This window comes from Haliotis cracherodii, unplaced genomic scaffold (genome assembly GCF_022045235.1).
Source record: "Haliotis cracherodii isolate W230 unplaced genomic scaffold, xgHalCrac1.p SCAF_14, whole genome shotgun sequence".
Taxonomy (NCBI): Eukaryota; Metazoa; Mollusca; class Gastropoda; order Lepetellida; family Haliotidae; genus Haliotis; species Haliotis cracherodii.
Window position 1 is genome coordinate 37,753,258 of NW_027266269.1, and position 25,287 is coordinate 37,778,544.

Below are 25,287 nucleotides of genomic sequence, written 5' to 3' on the forward strand. Positions count from 1 at the left end.
CTTTTTCTGGCGTTATCAGAAACACTGGCGACATCATCCGGCTTCTGTTGACTTTTTCTGGCGACATCATCCGGCTTCTGTTGACTTTTTCTGGCGACATCATCCGGCTTCTGTTGACTTTTTCTGGCGACATCATCCGGCTTCTGTTGACTTTTTCTGGCGTTATCAGAAACACTGGCGACATCATCCGGCTTCTGTTGACTTTTTCTGGCGACATCATCCAGCTTCTGTTGACTTTTTCTGGCGTTATCAGAAACACTGGCGACATCATCCGGCTTCTGTTGACTTTTTCTGGCGACATAATCCGGCTTCTGTTGACTTTTTCTGGCGTTATCAGACACACTGGCGACATCATCCGGCTTCTGTTGACTTTTTCTGGCCTTATCAGAAACACTGGTGACCTCATCTAACTTCTGTACACTTTTTCTGGCCTTTTCAGAACCACTTGCAACATCATCCAGCTTCTGTTGACTTTTTCTGGCGACATTATCCGGCTTCTGTTGACTTTTTCTGGCGACATCATCCGGCTTCTGTTGACTTTTTCTGGCGACATCATCCGGCTTCTGTTGACTTTTTCTGGCGTTATCAGAAACACTGGCGACATCATCCGGCTTCTGTTGACTTTTTCTGGCGACATCATCCAGCTTCTGTTGACTTTTTCTGGCGTTATCAGAAACACTGGCGACATCATCCGGCTTCTGTTGACTTTTTCTGGCGACATAATCCGGCTTCTGTTGACTTTTTCTGGCGTTATCAGACACACTGGCGACATCATCCGGCTTCTGTTGACTTTTTCTGGCCTTATCAGAAACACTGGTGACCTCATCTAACTTCTGTACACTTTTTCTGGCCTTTTCAGAACCACTTGCAACATCATCCAGCTTCTGTTGACTTTTTCTGGCGACATTATCCGGCTTCTGTTGACTTTTTCTGGCGACATCATCCGGCTTCTGTTGACTTTTTCTGGCGTTATCAGAAACACTGGCGACATCATCCAGCTTCTGTTGACTTTTTCTGGTTTTATCAGAAACACTGGCGACATCATCCGGCTTCTGTTGACTTTTTCTGGCGTTATCAGAAACACTGGCGACATCATCCAGCTTCTGTTGACTTTTTCTGGCGATATCATCCAGCTTCTGTTGACTTTTTCTGGCCTTATCAGAAACACTGGCGACATCCTCCGGCTTCTGTTGACTTTTTCTGGCGACATAATCTGGCTTCTGTTGACTTTTTCTGGCGTTATCAGACACACTGGCGACATCATCCAGCTTCTGTTGACTTTTTCTGGCCTTATCAGAACCACTTGCAACATCATCCAGCTTCTGTTGACTTTTTCTGGCGACATTATCCGGCTTCTGATGACTTTTTCTGGCGACATTATCCGGCTTCTGTTGACTTTTTCTGGCGTTATCAGAAACTCTGGCGACATCATCCAGCTTCTTTACACTTTTTCTGGCGACATCATCCGGCTTCTGTTGACTTTTTCTGGCGTTATCAGAAACACTGGCGACATCATCCGGCTTCTTTACACTTTTTCTGGCGACATCATCCGGCTTCTGTTGACTTTTTCTGGCATTATCAGAAACACTGGCGACCTCATCCAACTTCTTTACACTTTTTCTGGCGACATCATCCGGCTTCTGTTGACTTTTTCTGGCGTTATCAGAAACACTGGCGACCTCATCCAACTTCTGTACACTATTTTCTGGTATATCAGCGACACTGGTGACCTCTGAATTCTGTTGACTTGTGTCACGTCTTTTTCTTCTCCTAGGTCTGATAAGCACAAGTCTCTTCTCGTCCACCAAATACCTCAGGAACGGCTTGGGTTCTTTTCGTTTCATCTCGGCAGCTACACCATTTGGGTCAGTGTTGTTTGTGACTGAAAGCAGAAAAAACAAGACATACACTTTAATACAGTTAACTCATACATCAGTTATGCGATACAGCAACAGTGATACTGGATACAATATATCCACTTACAATCCCTGTTCTGAGGACCGCCTCCGTGGTCTAGTGGTAGAGTGTCCACCTGTAGAGTGGAAGGTCCAGGGTTCGATCCCCGGCTGCGTCATACCAAAATACATTAAAAGATGGTACTTGTTATTACCCTATCTGGCGCTCAGTTTTTGTTTCCATTTTCAACTGTTTTAGTCAATGTGCTTAACTATTAGGATTTATATATATTTTTGAAAATGGAAATAAATACAAATCATGCGGTAGATCTTATGATGATGCGGGTGGTGCCCGAGAACCAAGACTATTATCTTATTTAGCCTTACTGCATTTCAGCCTGATGTGGGAGTCATGAAGGTCTTAGATGTTGGCCACTTCGGGGAAACCTTGGAGCATGGGTGTGATGCTGACAAACTTTGAGACATGATCAAAGTGAACCTGAGATTCGAATCAATGATCAGAGGTTTCTGGCATATGCCTGTCTGGTGCAAGCATGCACAGCAAATCATGGGGGCTTAGACAACTGGATTATCCATGCCCCGGGGGTAAATTCAGGTCAGTGGATTTGACAAGTAATTGTTCCACTGGCAGGATATAACATGAAACCTCAGACCAGCTAATCTGAGTGGGCCGATATCATACACATGTCGCCGTGATTCGCTGTGCAGAGTTGCATCCCTTGGGCACGCCAGAAACCTATGATTGTGGGTTCGAATCCCGGTTCACCCCGATTATGTGGGTTTCACCGAAGTGGTAAACGTCTGAGACCTGCATCACTTCGGGCTTTCCTCCCACATTAAGCTAACACGCCGTGATATGACTGGAATACAGTTAAAAGCAGTGTCAAACCCAACTCACTCACTCCCTCACCCATACACATGTATGTCACATTTAACAACCATGCAACAATGCATGAAAATTGGCACTTAAGCGGTTGACCAAAGAACTGATTAATGGATTAAGAAAATCAAATTAATCGTCAATCTGCTGAAAGGTATCATTGACTTAGAACGTCCTAACGAACACACTGATATTGGCCCAATGTTGAGTGAATGGGTGAGTGAGTATGGTTTTACACTGCACTTAGCAATATTCCAGCAATATCACAGCAGGGGACACCAGAAATCGGCTTCGCACATTGTACCCATGTCGGGAATCCAACCCGGGTCTTCGGCCTGATGAGCGAACACTTTAACCACTAGGCTACCTGACCGCCTGGCCCAATGTTGGTTGAATGTTGGTTGAAAGTTTGCGTGTTACCCTTGGCATGCTGATTTTGTGCCAGCATTGTACATGACTTGTATAATCTCTCATTTTTATTTATTCAATACCCCGGTAATACTTTCTTAAAAATTGCAAACCAGTTTAATTAATTACATAATTCTTTACATGTTTTTGGTGCAAACAAATTACATTTTATATTTATTTCCTACTATTTTGTAGCTGTTCATATTGGCTGTGGCAAACTTTGTTTGTGTTTGGTAGACACTTATTGGTGACTTGAATTTTGTCTTAGAACATTGTCTGGCTATCTTCTTCCTCTTGCTTTGGGTACTAGGCATTGTTAAACGCATTTTCAATTACAAATCAAGTTATGCATTTTCATGTATATAAATAATCACAGATTGGCTTGAGGTAGGCTTGTCTTATGTGCCTATCAGCAACATGACTGTTTTAAGGAGTAGGCTGTTAACCAAGGTCTCTGTTCTGCATGGAATAAAACATGTCATTGCCACAAGCTATGTGATAATTCTAAGATTCCGTAACATTTTCTCCCATAAGATACGGTGAAATGGGGTTTAACACTGCGTCCATGGTATTTGGACTTATATCGCAATGTGCATGCACGTGTGTGTGTGGCGGCTTGTACTTGTCCGGACTGATGCTGATTTTTGGTGCCAGCCCACTGTGATACGATGCCGCAGTTTAACATGAATACCCCACTCAGACACAGTATACTGATACCGAGCCGACCAGTCCTTGTTTTAGCCCCTTAATGCCGAGTGCCAGACAGGGTGACAAAAAGTACCATCTTTTAACGTCTTTTGGTATGACATGGAGGGGAATCGAAACCTGGACTTTCCGCTCTCCGGGAGGACGCTCTACCACTAGACCACGGATGCAGTCTTTTCTCCCACAATGTTACAACTGGTATCACAAATACTAGCTGTTTTGTGTTGCACCTGCAGGCATTCAAAAGATAGATCTGAATCCCGGTTCGCCCCGATTATGTTTCTAGGTTTGTCAGCACCATACCTTGACTCACTCACTCACTCACTCACTCACTCAACAGATAGAGTTGCCTCCCTTGTGGTAGTTATCACTGTTTACATGGACCAGCTGAAAACACTATTAAAATTTGAGGCAAAAGCTGCAAAAATTAACAAATTTCTCCATAAATAACACTGAAAATGGTTGCAGAATTGAATTCCTAGAGTGAACACTGCATTCGCAAAATGTAAAATAAGTCAAATCTGCTGGGCGCAATACAAACATTTCACATGAATTCACAGTTATTCACAAGTAAAAACATCAACTGATGACTATTGTGAGGTCTCAACCATGCATACAGTTTGTTTGTTTGTTTGTTTTGTTATTTAACACCTGATGTCAAAGCACTGAATGAGGTGTTAGAGGCGACTAACGGGATCGGGTGGTCAGGCCCGCTGACTTGGTTGATGCATGTCATCGATCCCAAGTGCGTGGATCGATGCTCATGATATCAATAACTGGATTGTCTGGTCCAGACTCGATTATTTACAGACCGCCGTCATATAGCTGGAATATTGCTGTGTGCTGCCTTAAACAACAAACCAAACAACCAACCAACTGTATGACGTTGTCAATGAAACACCACTGCATATTAAAAATTTATGAAAATACTTAAATGCACAGGTTTTTATCTATTTGCTCAAAAGCTTTCTCACTAACATATAGAAATTATTTTGTTGGTTGTTTATTGTAGTAAAACACATGATATATGCGTTTAATATATTTATTAAAAATTGATACACACTTTGCGAGTGATATATCACATTTTTTTCTGGAGCATAATTAACAAAAAAGCAGCATCATCACTGTCCTCCGCCAAGGGTTGAACATTAGAACTTTGTTTGTTCACACAGTATAGAATATTATGTCTGGAAAAAAAAGATTCCTTATAAAGTCTCAAAAAGAGATAGGCACTTGGGCCGCTTTATGTCATCAGAAATAATGATTAAATGATTAAATGTGAAATTAATACACACAAAAGGACCCTTTCCTGGCAAAAATAGCTCAGGCTTGATAAGTGTGTTAGTGAGTGAGTTGAAAATTAACGTCATATCGGCTATATTTCACCCACATCGTGAGGATAATTTAAGACATTTATTAAAACATATCTTAATTGAATAAAAACCTGTCAGTGATGGACAGTATGATAACTAGAGTATCACAGTTTCGATTTTAAAACTAGTTTAGAACATTTAAAAGAACAATTCATCATTTAACGTTATAATATAAAAACAGGCTATAGATCACCAGCAACCAAAGTTAGGCCACCATACTAGGGACCGTGGGGACTTAAGGTACTTCTGCTCCCTGCACGGTTCCCCAGCAGGATTTACACCATCCCCTCAGCTGCTGGTGAGGGTACGCAATTTACATGATTTAGCCACAAGTTAAAATAGACAAATATACTACGTTTAAAACTGTGGTATAAATAAACAGACTTTGAATGATGTGGTCTTACATACAATTATTTTATGCTACTTCAACCCCCTTTGAGGATACAGCCAATACAAAAACAGCCACTACCATGTCCACTAAAAAATAACTATCTACACAATTCAAAAATTTTCAATGTTCTATTTTTAAAAAAACAAACTGTAATAAAAATAGAATTAATATTTTCAAAAAGATCCTTAAGAGACGATTAATTGAAATATTTATCCCTTGTGAAGGAAAATTCAACAGTCAGGCAGGACCTTCCAATATGTCTTCATGTGTGTAGTGAACATGGTGAAAGGCCAATATGACATCGTCTTAAATCAAGTATCTCTCAGGTGGGCTAACTTCAGTAGTTTCTGAGAAATCTTGTCCCCATTGCAGACACTATGCACTGAGTAAAATAACATGAATCAAGGGCCATAACTCTGTAAAAAAACCCACAAAGATACCAATTTTCGAACTTAGTCTTGACAAGTATCTTTTAGGTAAGCAAGCAAACTTTCATCTCAAGTAACTCTTGTAGTTTCTGAGAATTCTTGTCCCAATTCCACCCAGTGTGCACAAAGGTGAAAGGCACGGAGCAAAGGGCCATAACTCTGTAAAAAAATAAATAAAGGGACCAATTTTCAAACTCAGTCTTGACAAGTATCTCTTACAAAAGCATGCAAACTTTCCTTCATGCAACCAAGTAGTTTCTGAGAAAACTTGTCTTGAAAATCTCTCTGTCATTATTATCTTTAACATGTGTCTAGTTTTAAGTGTATATACTTATAGTATACATCGTACTGAATAAGGAATGACACGTCATCGCAACATCTAATATATACATGTAGCACAACGGTACTTTGATTCTGTAGCACAAAAAACATCACCCCGAATTACTGTGTAACGGTTAACCCGTTGTTTTCAGATGTTCCATTCAGACAAATAAGTCAGGTGTGACAGTTACCGGTTATAAAGAGTTGATACATACTGACTTCCTACCTATTCAGTATGATTACGTATGATTACATGGCTCTGTGTGTGTGCATGCGTGCGTGCGAAATACAAGACTGTTAGGTCGCCTAAAACCTATAATTGATGATGATAATATATGATTTAATGTAATTGTAACAAGTGCAGCGTGTGGAGATAGATTTAAATACGTTGGACACTGTAACATGTTTCAACACCTTTTGAAACGGTAAAATTAGATACATTTAAACGTTGGTAGCATTTAAACACTTGACATTGAAAGGTCTACAAAAAGATGTATTTCTTATAATAGAAGGTCCACAAGGGTATTCAGAAAAGGACCGTAACTCGTTACGACAAAATTAGTTCTCTTGATATTCAATACTGGACATTTCCCCACCCCCCAACTTTGTTGCTGTAAAAGTTAACGAGAGGATGTTTGGTGGGGGACTTGGTATATCTTTTCAGAGGGTGTTACTCTGACATTACCCACTATTTATTGGAGGATACTGGAAATGAATATAGACTGTCACGTTGTCTGACTGTAGCTAGGATTTGTTATCTTAACAATCACTGGGTGTGACCATGTGGACAGTTTCACATTCGGGGGTGGGATTTTTACAATTGCCCAAATGATCCTGCTGAGTATTGGTGCTTGCCAAAGGTAACATTTTTGTTATTAGAGGTAATTGATGCTAAATACTTGATACCATGTATACAGGATATATTGAGGATTTTTAGCCCTTTTCTTCCCCTGTGTGTAATTCTGATGGAAAGAAGTCACTCATGCATTCTATGTAAAAGAAAATCAGACTTGGTTAGAATCCGTGTTTATCTGTTACAACTTCCAACTGGTGACATTTCAGTGAACTTGGCAAGAGGTGGTGAAATTTGATATTCATATTATTATAACCTGTCAAATTGTACATAAATTTCAAGATAGACACAATTTTTTATGGATAACAACTTCTTTAATACTGTAACCTGGTTAATAAGAAGTTGTTATCCATAAAAAATTGTGTCTATCTTGTCATCCGTCAACTTCTAAGTAATGCCTATCAAACAATGTACATAAATTTGTGTTTAAATCATAAATATTCAAAGGGACTGTTCCCAACACCCGTCCATATCTTAATTAATAAACATTATTTATTGTATGGATAATATAAAGATTTTTTCTAAGTATATGTTTTACATTTTGCGTGCATGAAAGATGGGATTAAGGGAGAAAGGAAATATTTTCCTAAAAGTTTCCAATAACTAATGGAGGAAATTGGAAATAGCTGAACCTGTAGAAAGCATCAAATCCATGACAGATGTGACAGATCTCACAGGGTGACATTCAACAGGCCTATTACCTTGTGATCACGTTAGCGTTTTTATTAACAGTAAATACACATATGCACCTGTGAATGGCGTGGTGGCCGTAGCCTTGTGTATCAAAGTTTCAAATACCGAGTGAAACAAAGACGAGGTGCCTGCATACACTGGAAATGATGCATGCTGCATGTCCAGCCACCATCAATATGCCTAGTGATCTTTTCGTGATTCCGAGCCTTGCGCATATCCATTGTCGCCACCTGGTTGAGTGGCTTCCTTCCATCAACGTGAAAGGATTACCCACAACCAATTTCCTTTTACCTTTGGTATCCCTTGAAATACTCATAATGGTCATTTGGCAAATGTTAACATCGCAATCCACAAACAATGACTTCATAAATGGCGAACATTTTCCAACCCGCGACAATCGTTTCAACTCGGTGGTTCCCCTAGCAATAAACTCGCATCTAAATTATACGGTTCTACTGTCGGCTAGCCCCAATTGCTAGACAGCACTCTCGTGGAATGGGCCATGCCATAAAAGTCCAGCAACTGAACACTAATTAAGACGGTCTGACCTTGTGTTTATGGTCTGGGGGGGCACGGGTGGCCCAGTCATCTAAGGCGCCGTGATTCGCTGTGCAGAGTTGCGTCCCGGGGCACGCCAGAAACCTATGATTGTAGGTTCGAATCCCGGTTCGCCCCGATTATGTTTCTAGGTTTGTCAGCACCATATCCGTGCTCCTGGGTTTCACCGAAGTGGTAAACGTCAGAGACCTGCATCAGTTCGGGCTTTCCTCCCACATTAAGCTGACACGCAGTGATATAACTGAAATATTGTTAAAAGCGGCGTTAAACCCAACTCACTCACTCAATCACTATGGTCTGGTTAACACAGGTCACTGGCTCCTCATTAACTCAAGATTCACATCTCACTGTTTTGTTTTATCTCACTATTCATTTGATACATTTGTCAAATTCAACTGAAACCTGGTCCTGTGTTACATGCATGGCACACGCGGGTGCAACGAGTGACCCACGCGTGCTCAACTGGGTTGCACACGCTCTGCACACCCCTTGCACAAGCGCGTTCAACGGGTGCTCAACCCGTGTGGAACCTATTGAGCACCAGTGTCACATGCACGTTACACGCATTCTCAACCTGTGTTAGGGGAATGAACTTCTAGGCAGAAGGGTATACCCTACACAAGTGTGTAGAGTAAGCTTATCAACTGACTTCAGGACCTATCCTGAAATCGGCAAGCATACTAAAGTACTGTTGGAAATGCGAGAAAAACTTTCTCTGGCTTCATTAAATAAATACGAACCATAGGGTAATGTACGGAAGCCTTTCAGGACCATAGGTTTTTATTATTATTTTCATGAAATTTCAAGATACTAACTTGAAATTTCATTATACATACTAAATTGAAATTTCAGGATAATGATCTTGACATTTCAAGATAATAAGTTAATAATTTAAGATTATAACTTGAAATTTCAACTTTGTATCTTGAAATTTCAACTTAGTATCTTGAAATTTCAAGATGTCATGATGAAATTTCAAGATGCTGGGTTGAAATTTTAAGAAGCTATGATATTAAAATATTTCAAGTTAATAAGTTAATTTCAAGTAAATATCTTAAAATTTTAACTTTTTATCTTGAAATTTCAACTTAGTATACTGAAACTTTAACTTAGTTTCTTGAAACTTCAACTTAGTATCATGACATTTCAAGATGTGATGAAATTTCAAGATGCTCGGTTGAAATTTAAAGAAGCTATGATATCATAATATTTAAAGCTAATAAGTTAATTTCAAGTAAATATATTAAAATTTTAACTTTTTATCTTGGAATTTCAACGTATAATGTATCTTGAAATGTACACTTAGTACAGTATATCCCTGTGTATTTGGCAAGATTTGTGTACCTAGAATTAGGGGGCTTTCACGGGAGGTCATCTTATACACAGGATTGAAGAGTTTTGATAGACTTGCTGAAAGTCATATTTGTTGTAGTTTGACTATTATATGTCAACATAATGTTTTCGCAATAGAGATTGGTCAAATTGTTCCTTACGTAAAAAATAGCCCGCAATAGCGATCAGCTGTACCAAAGTGCTACGTTTATGGTTATCAATTTATTTCAAATATATAAAGTAAAACTGCAACTAAAATAACATGATATTGGAATAAAATATTCCTAATAAGATAATAGTATGAGATACAATTCTTCCAATCATTGTATCAAAAAGTTATATCACAGGATATTTTTTAACCGAATCACTGGTAGATTCCGAGAAATGTGTACACAGCTGATTGTTGCTTCCAGCTTAGTTTACTAGACAATACACATGGTAATCCCAATCTCTGCATGTAAAACAATGCCTAGCAGAACAGGAAATACAATTTAATTGGTAAATCATCATGTCTAGTGATGTTTTCACTCAAATTTCAAATTTGAACTGACCAAGTTTAGATTTCCCTTGAATTAGCTGAAGGGATATGATGTAATTTTTTTCTGAGGAAGACAAACACGTTTTTATTGCAAATGTAGTAATTGTGTAGGGTGCCTTAAAACTGGGGTCACTATATAGACTGCATTATACAGTATCTTAATGGTTCAACATAACATCTTGAAATTTCAATTAAGTATCTTGAAATTTCAAGAAAAAAAATGGTCCTGAAAGGCTTCCATAGAAATGAACATAGCATTAACAAAGTAATGCAAATCTACCTAATCTAGCCCCTCGTAAATGACACTGTGATTAGCATAAAAAGGTGCTGTTACAGATAAAATGATGATAAAATATCTGTGTGTCATCATGCATGTATGAAATGGCCTTTAGGGGGAGGTAATGACCTAACACTTGTCTCAGGTTGATGACCTCACACCCAAGTGTATTCTCAGTTGGGGGTGGTCTCAAAATATTGCTGTTCTTTATTGAGATATGTTTTGAGAGATATAGAAATTAAGCTAGGACCTGCATTATATTTACTTGGATAGCATGAATACCCAACTCAGACACGGTTTACTCCTTTTGGCTCCTTAATGCCGAACGCCAGGCAGGGTAACAACAAGTGCAATCTTTTAAGGTCTATTGGTATGATGCAGACAGTAATCGAACCCTGGACCTTACATTCTCTGAGCAGAAGCTCGAGGTCACGGAGGTGCTTCTCAAGTGGATAGAACTTGTACACATTTAAGTACAGACTCCATGTCATGTACCACGGCTATGGCTATGCAAGTGTGAGGCAACATACATCAAGGGAACAGTGTTGATGAAACAAAGGCATCATCATTTTGTTATTACTAAGATGCATATCTCGAATTTTCTCTAAATGACTTGTTTTTTGTTGATTAGATGTCTTATGATGAATACATTATTATTAGCCGGTGAGGATCTGGGGTAGAATAGATCTTCAGCAACCCATTCTTGCCATAAAAGGCGACTATGCTTGTCGTAAAAGGTGACTAATGGGATCGGGTGGTCAGGCTCGCGGACTTTGTTGAAGCATGTCATCGATCCTAATTGCGTGGATCGCTGCTCATGATATCAATCATTGGATGGTCTGGTCCTGACTCGATTATTTACAAACCGCCGTCATATAGCTGGAATATTGCCCAGTGTGGTGTACAACAACAAACAAACCAACCAACATTATTATTATAACTTCAAAGGAGTCGCATGCTCATATTTCAATAGTCTGTTCAGTCTCCATGGTAATTGGTATCTTAGGTACAGTGATCCCTCGCTACATCACTAGCTTCGGGGTCCAAATAATTGATGAGCGTTATAGATGATGAGCAGTTTAACCGAGGTATACATGACAAATCAGTATGTAACTGCTCTGCCTAACTAAAGTACTCACGGAAATGAAACAAAACTGTTTTTTCGACCTCAGATCTTAAATAAATGCAGTTAATATACAAAATATGTAAATATTCAAACAACTAAATTAGTACTAATTGGGCCGTGGCACAAATACAGCGTATCAAATGTTTTTATGCCTTTTTACACGTAAAAGTGTGTAAAAATGTGAATAAAACAGACTATTGTGAAACAGGGCATAACCAGGTGTAAGTAGATCAAGGTGACCTATGACACCTTGACGACAGGTGAGAACAGGTGCATGATGTCTATAGTCTGTTTCTGCTATTTCTGCTATGTCAATTTGGACTGTTATTTTTGAATGTTGAAAGTGCCGACAAATTACCTCCTGTAAAGTACATTTTGTATTGTTCACTGAGATCAAACTAGCAAATCCAGACTAGTACTTTTCGAGTTGTTTTGTCATTTCATATTTACAGCTACGTAACACTTTGTGTCGATTTTTAAATTGAGTTAAACAGTTTTTTTTTCATTTCCGTGAGTACTTTAACACGATCTACGTTGCAAGTTTCAGTGTTTAAAAAGTTATTAATATGCACTTTAACAAGAGTCATCAGAAAGATGACATATCCCCCCGGCAGCTGTCTGTAAAGTAACCACAAGTAAATGTGCAATTCTGTATGTAATGAGTCAAGAGTTGAATGTTCTTGAAGAAGCATACATTGTTTACCCACAAAAGATCCACCACATTCGTATCCATATGAAATGGAAAGTAAAACAAGAGGGTTTCTGTGGGTTTCTTTTAAAGCAAACTAGATGATGCTTGTGCAAAGTTTTGTGGAGAACTATCACACAGTTTCTCATTTCTGTTCAAGAAATGAACCCCATCCCAAATTTGAACCTAAGTCGAATTTGCTTCCGTGGAGACTGAAAACAGAAACAAATTTAAATCCTAAAATAGCAAAAGGCACCAGTTCAGTATGTAGTTTAAACCTATGAAAAGTAACATGGACAAATATTCAACAGTTTTTTAGTTCTGATTCGGAAACTTTTAAAAGGAGAAATGTCAGGCAAATGTGTGATTATGACCCTTTCAGGCCCACAGGATCTGTGTAACCATGGTAACCAGAGGTATTGGGGCTGTTATACTCTTCCACCCCGGCCACTTATTCTCATCATACATTGTTCCATTTGATCTCTGACACATAGGTGATAAGACCTAATCTTGTGAAAAAAGTGAATGAGTGAAAAAAAAGTAAATTTACTGATCAATTGCTGATATTTTTGTTTTTCCGTTAAAACATATCATTCATGTTATTTTGTGTGTGTGAATAAGCAAATAATCTAGCCTGTTAAGCATTCAGTTGGGTGAGTGAGTGAGAGGTTTTATGCCACTTTTAGCAATGTTCCACTAATATCATGGCGGGGACACCAGAAATCACAGCTAACACACGATGTTGTCACAACGTTGTGGTAAGGTTGTGGATTGGTAATGTCGTGATACAACATTTACGTTGTGTAAATGTTGTGCATCAGACATCACACAATGTTTTGTAACTACGTTTCTGAAACGTCAGTGAAACTTTATAGAGTTTGCTTCTTGATAGTCATAAAGGAATAGAACTGCTTTATCAAAATCAACCTGAATTTGTCAGAATACCAAGGCAGTAATGCATTACCTTTCTGTATATTTGGCATTGGAATTTTCATCTCTTAATACTAAAATTTCCAGAGGGTAAATGCATCTCTCTATCATGTCTATGACAATGTTAGTATTCGTTACATTGTAATGTTATTCCACAACATAACAACAACATTGCAAATTAACATTGTGATAATGTTGTGTTTTGGACATTACAACACGTTTTTGTAAATGATGTTTAGGAAACCACATGTAGATCTACCATCTCTTAGTTTTATTTCTTTTAACATATGTATCTATTCACAAAGTAATCTGTATGCTAAATATGGTCACAAGCAATATTACAGTCAAACAATTGGTGCACATTTTATACGGTGGGAGAGCGACTGTGGAAAGGTAAAACCTTGTTGCCTCATGAGGTGATGTCACATTATCACGGAAGATTTGTTGTCACCAGCCATCTTAGTTCAAGCTCACTCTGGACATATTACAACCAAGTGATTGTGCAGCAACTGGAACTGGAGAGATGATCTGTGAATTCGGATGAGGTAAATTAATACTTCAAAAGCAGTCTCCGCAAGTTGTTATGGTTCTGTACATGCAGATAATCAATTTAAATGTATCGTATTATTCAGAAGTGGTAGGGTTTAGAATGCAGTTTGCCGGTCACATTCAATGAGCATCAGTGTTGATATCAATATTTGATACACAGAACATGATATATATATATATAGAGAGAAAGAGAGAGAGAGATGAAGGAGGCCCAGGGCTGTTTTTTCCATATTATTATCCTATAGATACAAAGGTTAATTATCAAGGGCAACCAGTATATGTTTGACCAGAATTCATCTGGCGGCGTTTTGAGGCCGTCATATTACGTTCGGGTTTCGATCGTAAGCGTATAGGTCTATATATAGGCCTAACGTATGCATCGCCTACTGACCACCGACAGTTATCGCCATTTCTTCGTTATCATTATTTCTGAAATCATTACTATTTAAAGTTTACTGTACATGGACTAATCTACTGACTTTGATTATTGTGAAACAATGTGGCTCATTTCAGACCATGTCACAAAAATGCAACTGCAACAGAAAAGCATGCATTCAATGCAAAAGTTGACTTTTATGCAAGCCCCATGCATTTCACTTCCCAAGAATGGGTATAAAAACTTGTGCGTTAACGGGTTTCCATATGCATTGTTTAGCATCGTACTAACACCAACCACTCAGAAAAACAAAAACTTTACGCAATTATTCAACATTACGAAATGCCACGCCTGTCCGAAAATGAGCGTCTGCGAGCCATTGGTATGCTTGAAGCAGGATCGAGTCAACGTGATGTTGCAAGACAATATAACGTCCACAGAAACACCATTTGGTATTTATGGCAACGTTGGCAACAGACGTTTGCAGTCAGAGACCATCCTTGGAGTTACAGGCCACGCGTAACCAATAATCGACAAGACAACTGGATTCGAACAACACACCTATGAAATAGATTCCAGCCAGCAACAGTGACTGCAAGAAGCATCCCTGACCTTCGGCGAATATCTTCACAAACCGTTCGTCATCGCCTCAGATGTGCAGGGATTGTCGCCAGAAGACCTGCCAGATGTCCCATTTTGACAGAAAATCTCGGTCAAGTACGTCTACAGTGGTGCAGACAGCGTCTAGGCTGGACGGCCATGCAGTGGGGACAAGTTCTATTCACTGACGAGTCTCGTTTTCGCCTCAGCCACAGCGATGGGACGGATTCGGGTGTACAAACGTCGAGGTGAACGTTACATCAATCATAGTGTCATGGAAGAAGATGGGTTCGGGGGTGGCAGCGCTATCGTATGGGGTGGGATTACAGCAAGACAGAGGACCCGTTTGATAGTGGTAGAGGGTATGGACATAGCTACCGTGACGAGAGCATCGGCCCTGTTGTTCAACCGTTTTTGCGTCGTCATGGCCCAGGCATTACCTTTCAACATGACAATGCCCGGCCTCATATTGCTAGACTTGTTCAGGATTCTCTTCAACAAAACAACATGAATGTCATCCCCTGGCCGGCTCACTCCCCTTAATTCTCACCAATCGAGCACATGTGGGATGAGATTGATCGGCGCCTTCGACGTCAACTACGTGTTCCAAAGACACTCCAGGAACTTCGAAACATGCTCCAGCAGATATGGACAGATATCCCCCAGGACTTTGTGCAACGCCTGGTCCATTCCATGAGACGAAGATGTTTTGCTTGCATCGCAACAAGAGATGGACACACACGCTATTGATTTGTAAATTGACATTTTGGCATGTTGATATTTTTTATGAAATCATGCATTTTCTGAATACAGTATGGCAAATTAAACCATTTGAACACTTAAAGAAGTTTTTTATCTGTTGCAAACCTAAATTGTTTCAGATTAGGTAAAAAACATAACTTTGCATTAGATCTTATTCAATGTCACAGGAACTTTTGTTGTTCATTATATGTCCGACTCTCTTCTAATGAAAACAAGCAAAAGTACCAGTAAAACGAGTCTCTCGTCGCACGCTATAACAGGGTGTTTGCGGTATGGTCTTCGCTGGTGATGATAAGCTAGTCGATAGTCAAAAGTTAATATAACAATATATTGTCAGCGAGTTGGTCATCAGTTGCTGATTAGTAACAGATTAAGGTGAGATAGGTGTAGCCAATGTGCACCAATGGAAAATGCAATGAAATTGATAGCAACCATATTTGTTCGGTTTTCAATCTCCATATGTTGCCATGAAGGCTACCATACTACAGAATTATATTTAACTATATTGAATTGTATTATGTTCAATAAACGTAGTAACAAATTTCAAATGATACTTGGTTCGCTGAAACGTTTTGACAATGAGAGAGAATAACCATGTTTGTACTAACATGATTGTGTGGCATTGTACTCTGACATACGTTGTGAGACATGGCTCATGATATCAATCACTGGTTTGTCTGGCTAATAAACCTTCTTTTCAGAGCGGTGTATATGGAAACAAAATTACATACCGGTAAGGTGTTTTTTTATGATGGTACTCATAATTTTGTTACTTCTATCTGTAGCCTGAAATATTTCCAATCCAATCGGTTCCGTTCTGTTATACATGGGGACTTTAAATTTACAGTTTTTCCTAAATTTTAGACAATTATACAATATATATTATATTTTGGGATAGACTATAAATGTATGCTTATTAAATATAGTTTTAGTTTTGACTTTTTATATGTTTTCACAACTGCAAGTGGGAAAATGGGACACGACCATTCCAGGAGATAAAAATCAAGAATATTGAATCATTGAGGAATACACCAAAGAAACCCTGGGCTGTGAATTACGTTAACGTAAGTACAATCGTTTACAGTTACATTCCATTGTCTATATATATGTTGGTGTTTTTGGGGGCTTTAAATGAATGCTAAAAATGTATTTTAAAAAAAATCTATGTTCGTACCACGTTTTGTATTGAACCTGATTCTTGATGTCTCTGAATGAATGTTAAGATTTGTTTCTATCAAACACTTGCATTATGTGTTGGAATATTGATAAAGATTAATCTCCAATTGAATGTTTCTTGTCATATAATATGTTTCATATACCGGCTCGAGATTTATTAAGTTGTTTGTATTTCAGGGAAGTGGAAGTGAACACCAAAGAAAGAAGATTCTGGCCATCAATAATTTTGAACATGTTGAAAAGTGTATAAATTTTCAATTATCTAAAAATATTAAAATGTCAACACAAATGTGTCTTGGAGTTCTTTGTTGAATGGTGACGTCACATGACTGAAAGTTGAAGTATACTATATAGACTTGATTAGAGACCGACCATTTAATATTCAAGGAGGTGGGGACCTGGAACTTTTCTATGGAGATTACATATGTTTTCGGTCACAGCTACAAAACCAGGTATATGTTTATATTTAACTCTATGAGCCTGAAGAGCACCTCTCTAGCTACTAGATCTATGTCATTCTTGTGGCAGGCAATTTGTTTTTTTTTTACCAATCTGAACCATAATTTTTTTTGTCAAGAATTTTCATTGACAATACATTTTTTCCGATAAGATTCCAGGCCCCAGCCCTCCCCAGAGTATCAAATGGTCAACACCTTACCATCTCGGCCATTATTATTTTGTTTCCTGCGGTACATGCCTAAAGGGTTATGGTGTCTGACTTTGTTATAGCCATATGTATCTAGTTAACAGCTCAGTGGTGTTTTTACATTTTGAACATTGTCAGCAACACACGACCTAACTGTTAACTGGGCTATTCGCACCCTTGTTTCAAAACATTGGTAAAGGGAATCTCAAATCAGACATATTCACGTGACTAAAGCATATTCTAAAACATTTCAAGAACATGTTTTTTGGTTGTTTTTACAACATTTTAATGGGGAATGGTCACGAGGTAACGTTGTCTCAACATGTTTCATCCTTGTAACACAAAGTTGTTTCACGTCGTTGTGACAACGTCCATGGTAGTACAAAGAACAACGTTGTAGGGACGCATTGTTATAACATTGCCACAACGTCAAATACAACCTTCCCTCAACGTAAAAATACAACGTTCCCACAACGTAAAATACAACGTCATCACAATGTTGTGATGACGGGAATATAACGTAACACAACGTTAGGCCATGACGTTGTGACAACATGAATGGGAGTCCACAGAATAACGTTATATGGACGTAATATCTCCAACATTACCACAACGTTGTCACGACATGAAATTGTTAGCTGGGAAGGTAACCAAATAAAAACCTGTCATCAATGGACAGTAAAAGTACCAGAATATCACAGACTTAATATCCATAAAAAGATATACCTAAATATATGAAACATTACAACGTAAAAAAAAGGGCTATGGATCGCCAGCATCTGAAGTTGGATCACCATGCTAGGGTCCATGGGGACTTACAGTACTTTTGCTACCTGCATGGACCCCAGCCGGATTTAAATCATCCCCTCAGCTGTTGGCGATTATGACAAACTTTGCCAAAGTTAAACGAACATATATACTACATCTAAACACGTAGCAGAAATACACATACTTTGAAAGACATGGTCTTACATACCCTCTCAGGGGGATTTAGAAATATGAAAAAGGGATACAAATGGTCTAGGGGTACAAAATTACCACAGCCCGATAGTTGATAGCCTAGCTGCTGTACTTCTGTCTCTGTAACATCAGTGTGTGCGTAAGTTTATTATCTTGGTGTTTAAGAAGAACATTAAAACTTCACAGGCTAAACAAATGTAACATAATATTTATTTAGTATTACACAAAACCATTTTGTTTTGATGGTGCATGCACTATGCAAAATTGCGAGACAGCCAGCTGTTTTTGTTTTAAACGCTGACGGTCGACCAACGAACGAGTTGGCCTGTCAGTGTCACTATCACAATCACAAATCTTCGGCACTTCCTTACGAAACCATTGCCAAAACTTCTGTAACAATATCTCGCTTATCATTTTTTTTAATCATACTTTTCATCAATATTATTGCATCAACGCAGTATTTTAGCGTCTACCCTCACAACACACACAAATCGGGCACACCAAGGACGCATACGTATCTTCCAAATTCATCCCATGTCAATGGAAGAAAAAATGGGGTTTTCCCAGAATAACATGGCGAGAATGACCTATATTTAAGACCCCATTGAAGCGAAGCTGTCATCAAACAGCCAGGTTGCCAACTTAGTGCATGTCAATGACCACTCCGCAGTCAAACATCCTGACACGCAAGCGTCAGAACAAAAAAAACACAAGTTTGTCGGAACACTGCTTAAACAGTTGATAAACAGTCGCAGCTAATCCTCCACAAACAGACATATCACAGTTGTCTTTCCTTGGCCATTTCAAAACAGATTCCCGGAATATTTCGATATTCATTTGATTATCACAAATTTTTTGGGGTGCTTTCACGCCCTAGTATCATTAGGCGCGACATAGAGTTGGTAAAATTAATGAATCTGAAACAATTTACCCTATGTTTGAGTCGAGGGCTTCACTTGCAGCTCAGCTGCGTTCTCTGCAGTCTGTCCGTCCCATATTCGGAAATGGTGTTGTCCTAGAGGTCACCGTAAGGTCGCGCTCCACTGAATCGACCAATCAGCTGTTTTTATTAGTCGTTCGTGTTCGTTGGTCAATCAAGTTGAGACTTTTTCAACACTTTTCCACCGTGCGAGGTATATGCTTCTTTATTGGTTAAGAATAAAGAGTTGACCTAGTGATTTTTAATTAACGAGTGTTTGCTGTTGTTTAAAGGGAATTATTTTTTTCCTGTTTATTAATTAAGGCGTTTTTTAAGTGCAAACTTATATCTATTTACTGAGGAAGAGGAGGGAGAGAATTTATGGATGTAAACTTCTTTGTTACGAGGAGCATATGCGGAGTATATGCTCACTCCTTCATCAGGTGAATGAATGCTATGAGGCAGAGAGTATTGTTTCGTTTGTCGCTGTGTGTACATCTGGCTGCACTTAACGTTATGACAGGACAGACCGACTGTCAACAACGTCTAAACGTGGCCGTGACGTCTCATAGACTAGGGTTAGAGTAGCTTCCCTTTGACAAAGGGCAGTTACTCTAGATGACAGACTGGATTACCGCGAAAGGCAAGTAAAAACAAAATTGTTGTTTTGCGTATATGTTGCTTCGCCACTGAATAAGAAACAGATTTTAGTCGGAGCTATATTGGTTACTGTCAGTGTCCGACTGACACATCACTTACCCTGTGAAGTAATAAATATTAATGCGTGCATTCCAGGAAAACTCGCAATGTATATATATATATAACAACAACAGGCCTAATATATATATATATATATGTAATGTAAGAACAACACAAGTACTAAGATACAAATGGGGGAAACTTAACAAGGGAAGCCAAAAGATCATTGGCGCTGATAGGTGATTGGCAATAGACAATGGAAGCCAACACTTTACGATAATTAGCGCTGATATCCATTTACTGCACTGTATATATTTCGACAGTATTAATCTGTTTCCAATCTGAAATGGGCTTCACACAATGTAGCCATGGGAATCGAACCCGGGTCTTCGCCGTGACGAGCGAACGCTTTAACCACTAGGCTACCCGACAGCCCCTGAAACATGTATCATTTAGGCCTGTTGTTGTTATATTTGATAACAGTTATATTTAAAATATGATGGGTAGGTTTCTCGGCAGGATAAAGCCAACGGATAAAAACGATATCGGTTGGGGTCATATGCGGATAGAGATGCAAATATCAAAGGTCATGTAGGGACTACTTTCAGTGTTTACAAACAAACATGTCGTCGCCCTTGTCATTCGGCGATCGAGTCAGAATTAACCATCGGGAACCTGGATAAACTAAAGGGATAATTGCTATCAGTATCAAAAGAACAGTCGGATATACTGAAAATCAGTGTCTAACTGTGACGTAGCTAAGGCATTTTATAAGTTTTGGCAACTTTGGAGTTTGAATTGTTACCTTAAAAAAATTGTTTCGTTTGTCGCTGTGTGTACATCTGGCTGCACTTAACGTTATGACAGGACAGACCGACTGTCAACAACGTCTAAACGTGGCCGTGACGTCTCATAGACTAGGGTTAGAGTAGCTTCCCTTTGACAAAGGGCAGTTACTCTAGATGACAGACTGGATTACCGCGAAAGGCAAGTAAAAACAAAATTGTTGTTTTGCGTATATGTTGCTTCGCCACTGAATAAGAAACAGATTTTAGTCGGAGCTATATTGGTTACTGTCAGTGTCCGACTGACACATCACTTACCCTGTGAAGTAATAAATATTAATGCGTGCATTCCAGGAAAACTCGCAATGTTTCAGTAATGTTTGTGAGAGAGGGAAAGCGATTTTCAAGCACAGGATTAAAGAATGGCATTATATGATAAAGATGTAATCATGCGAGTGTGTTTGGGGATGGTAAGTATCCTGCATTAGGAATAAATCTGTATTTACCTCTATGTATTACACAACTATTAATCGATGGGGATAAGCTAGACCGCCTCCGTGGTCTAGTGGTAGAGCGTCCGCTCGGAGAGCGGAAAGCCCGGGGCTCGATCCCCGGCTGCGTCATACCAAAATACGTAAAAAGGTGGTACATGTTGTTACCCTGTCTGGCGCTCGGCATAAGGGGCTAAAGCAAGGACTGGACAGCTCGGAGTCAGAATACTGTGTCTCATATACTCAGAATACTGAGTTAGGTCTCAGCTAGGTCCCATACATGAGTTACGGCTTACAAAGGCGTAACCTTGTTTGTTTGTTTGTTGTTTAACGCCACATTCAGCAATATTCCAGCTTTATGACGGCTGTCTGTAAATAATTGAGTCTGGACCGGACAATGCAGTGACTGACTTCACAACCATCGATCTACACAATTGGAATACGATGACTTACCAAGTCAGCGAGCGTGACCACCCGATCCCGTAACACAATCATAGTTATGTCTCGGCCCGATATTGAGTTATGTCGTAGCCAGTTATAGAGTTATGTCTAACCCGATATATTCAGTCAAGTACTGTCATACTGTTTTGGGATGCCAAGGGCCTCACTTAGCTATGCGTTTGTCTAGGACGTCACTCTGTCACTCGCAAGGCCGTGAGGAGTCCAGGGCCCCGTTCCACGAAGTGATCTTAGCGCTAAGTCGATCGTAACTCCCATTCTTTAACACTGACTTACTACTATCGTAGCGCTAGGATCGCTTTGTGGAACGGGTCCCTGGAGCGATGGGTCCGAAAACCGCTACTCCATATTACCAACACGAAACATTTATGTATCGACGTGCACTCATGCAAACTTCAACACAGCACAAAGTTTGATACACACATTTTACCCTTTTCACATTCATGAGACGCCTCAGATAAAAGCAGAGGCGGTTGTACGATTCCGACTGTATCATGAGCATGTGTTTATGAATAACTATCAAAGAGCGACGATACCAGTTGCTTGCGAAAAGGTGAGCGTATCCTGCCTCACTGGTGGCACAAATCACGCAAAGGCAAGTCAATGTTCACCTTGAAAAACACGGGAACATATGACACAAGTCAAAAGGAATTGCACCGGACACCATTTTTGTCACTGATGCATGTCTGACCCGACTTTGTCACATCCCGAGACGCCAGACCATGCACGCATTTGTTTGTATCGTGATGACAAATAACTGAAACTTACTTAATTCATGATTTAATGATTCCCTTTATGATCATATGTATTTTATATCTCATTTTGTAAATTTCTTCTGTATCTCATTGTTTATGTATTCTGCATTTCCTGCTTGATCAAAAGGCAGCCACAGCATCGAAGCTGCTGCGACAGTAACCGCCATTTTGAATGTTGATTTTGTCGGGATTTTCAAAGGTCACGGATGCATTTTTACCGTATAAAATCTGATGACAAGAGCTCCCCACAGCACGGAATCAGTTTAGCACGAGACCAAGTCTGATATGTCATAAAATATACTATAATATTCAAAAGAAAAGCAAAGCAGAACCGATTATCCCATATAGGATATGTTAACCAATTTCAAGGATTTCAGCGATACCTGCAAGTAAAGGCGACTGTGCTACTGTACAAATATTACTTACATGCTAAAGAAATAAAAGCAAAGATCCTATGTTATACCTCGTATAACCACAAAGCATATTCACCACGATATATGAGCTGTGAAGATCCGGTGTAGAATAGGTCTTCAGCAACCCATGCTTTTCTTAAGAGGTGGCTAACAGGATCGGGTGGTCAGTCTCGCTGCTTGTCATCGTATCCTCATTGCATGGATCGATGCTCATGATGTCAATCACTGGATTGTCAGGTACAGACTCGATTAGTTACATACCGCCGTCATATAGCTGTTATTTAACGCCACACTCAGCAATATTCCAGCTATATGACACCGATCTGTAAATAATCGAGTCTGGACCAGACAATCCAGTGATCCGTTAGTCGCCTCTTACGGCAAGCATAGTCGCCTTTCAAAGCTATGCGTTTGGAGAATAAGAAAAACTTGGACAAAAAGAAAAAGATATCTCATGGAAAGTTTACTTAGTATTTACAACAAAATCATGAAGGATATCCATGACATTAAACAACAATCAATCAATATATGGAGTGCTAAGTCGCTACATACTAACTCTCAGTTCGTTTTAGCTACTGCTACTGATGCTAAGGAGTTTAATGACGTTGTACATTCAGTGTACGTTAATGCATTACTTGAAACCACTGATATATATGATATTTTAAGTGCCGAATGTGATACTGTGATATCAGGTTATCCACTGAATAAACAACTCCAAAACGTAAGAGATCACAGGCCCCGAGAAGTGTAACTCATGATTTATGCACAACAGGTTCTGGGCATACGTACAGGAGTAGGTGAGGTGAAATGGGGTTTAACGTCGCGTCCAAGATTATTGCACTTTATAGCGACGTGCATGCACGTCTGCGTGTGTCTGCTTGTACTAGTCCCGACTTTATAGTGCTAGCTCACTGAGATACCATGCCGCAGTTTAACATGAATACCCCACTCAGACAGAGTACACTGACTCCGAGCCGACCAGCTCCTTAATGACGAGCGCCAGGCAGGGTAAAAACAAGTTCCATGTTTTAGCGTCGATCATCCCACCTCCGCTCTCTGTGTCTAATCGGAAGGGTATTCCAAGAGAGGCACTCAGTAACCCGTTTGTCCGCCTTTAAAGCTCAAAGCCATGACACAACTGTATCAATATAGCGCTGTCTTGATCGAACATGCCACCTTCCGCTCTCTGGGTAGGTGCTCTACCATAAAACACGGAGGCGGTCTATAGCATCTGATCACGTTCGCCCTGATGTCACAGAGCACTTTGAACGCAGAGCTAATTAAATGTCTTATGAAGGCTAGCTCTCAACAAAAGTTCCCGTGACATTGAATAAGATTTAATGCAAAGTTATGTTTTTTACCTAATCTGAAACAATTTCGGTTTGCAACAGATAACAGACACCTGTAAGTGTTCAAATGGTTTAATTTGCCATACTGACTTCAGAAAATGCGTGATTTCATAAAAAAAAACCATGAACATGCCAAAATGTCAATTTACAAATCAATAGCGTGTGTGTCCACCTCTGGTTGCGATGCAAGCAACACATCTTCGTCTCATGGAATGGACCTGGCGTCGCACAAAGTCCTGTGGGATATCTGTCCATATCTGCTGCAGCATGTTTCGAAGTTCCTGGAGTGTCTGTGGTTGACGTCGAAGGCGGCGATCCAGGGATGACATTCACGTTGTTTTGTTGAAGAGAATCCTGAACAAGTCGGGCAATATGAGGCCGGGCGTGGTCATGTTGTAAGGTAATGCCTGGGCCATAACGACGCAAAAACGGTAGAACAACAGGGCCGATGATCTCGTCGCGGTAGCGCTGTCCATTGAGATTTCCCTCTACCACTATCAAACGGATCCTCTGTCTTGCTGTAATAACACTCCATACCATTACGCTGCCGCCCCCGAACCGATCTTCTTCCATGATACAATGATTGATGTAACGTTCACCTAGACGTCAGTACACTCGAATCCGTCCATCGCTGTGGCTGAGGTGAAAACGAGACTCGTGAGTGAATATAACTTGTCCCCACTGCATGGCCGTCCAGTGTAGACGCTGTCTGCACCACTGTAGACGTGCTTGACGGTGGTTTCCTGTCAAAATGGGACGTCTGGCGGGTCTTCTGGCGACAATCTCTGCTTATCTGAGGCGATGACGTACGGTTTGTGAAGATATTCGTCGAAGGCCAGGGATGCTTCTTGCAGTCACTGTTGTTGGCTGGAATCGATTTCGTAGGTGTGTTGCTCGAATCCAGTTGTCTTGTCGATTATTGGTTACGCGT

General features: G+C 39.7%; 1 protein-coding gene across 1 annotated transcript in view; it reads right to left on the bottom strand.

Moving 5' to 3' along the window:
* Positions 1-19,478, bottom strand: part of LOC139460810 (uncharacterized) — a 35,386-nt gene extending 15,908 nt beyond the window's left edge. Inside the window, exons 1-3 of the mRNA XM_071242284.1 lie at positions 19,418-19,478; positions 936-1,882; positions 99-800 (exon numbers count right to left, since the gene is read on the bottom strand). Of these exons, the coding sequence (XP_071098385.1) occupies positions 99-800; positions 936-1,844 (1,611 nt within the window). The 5' untranslated portion in view covers positions 1,845-1,882; positions 19,418-19,478. The remainder of the gene's footprint in view (positions 1-98; positions 801-935; positions 1,883-19,417) is intronic.
* Positions 19,479-25,287: the final 5,809 nt, after the last annotated feature.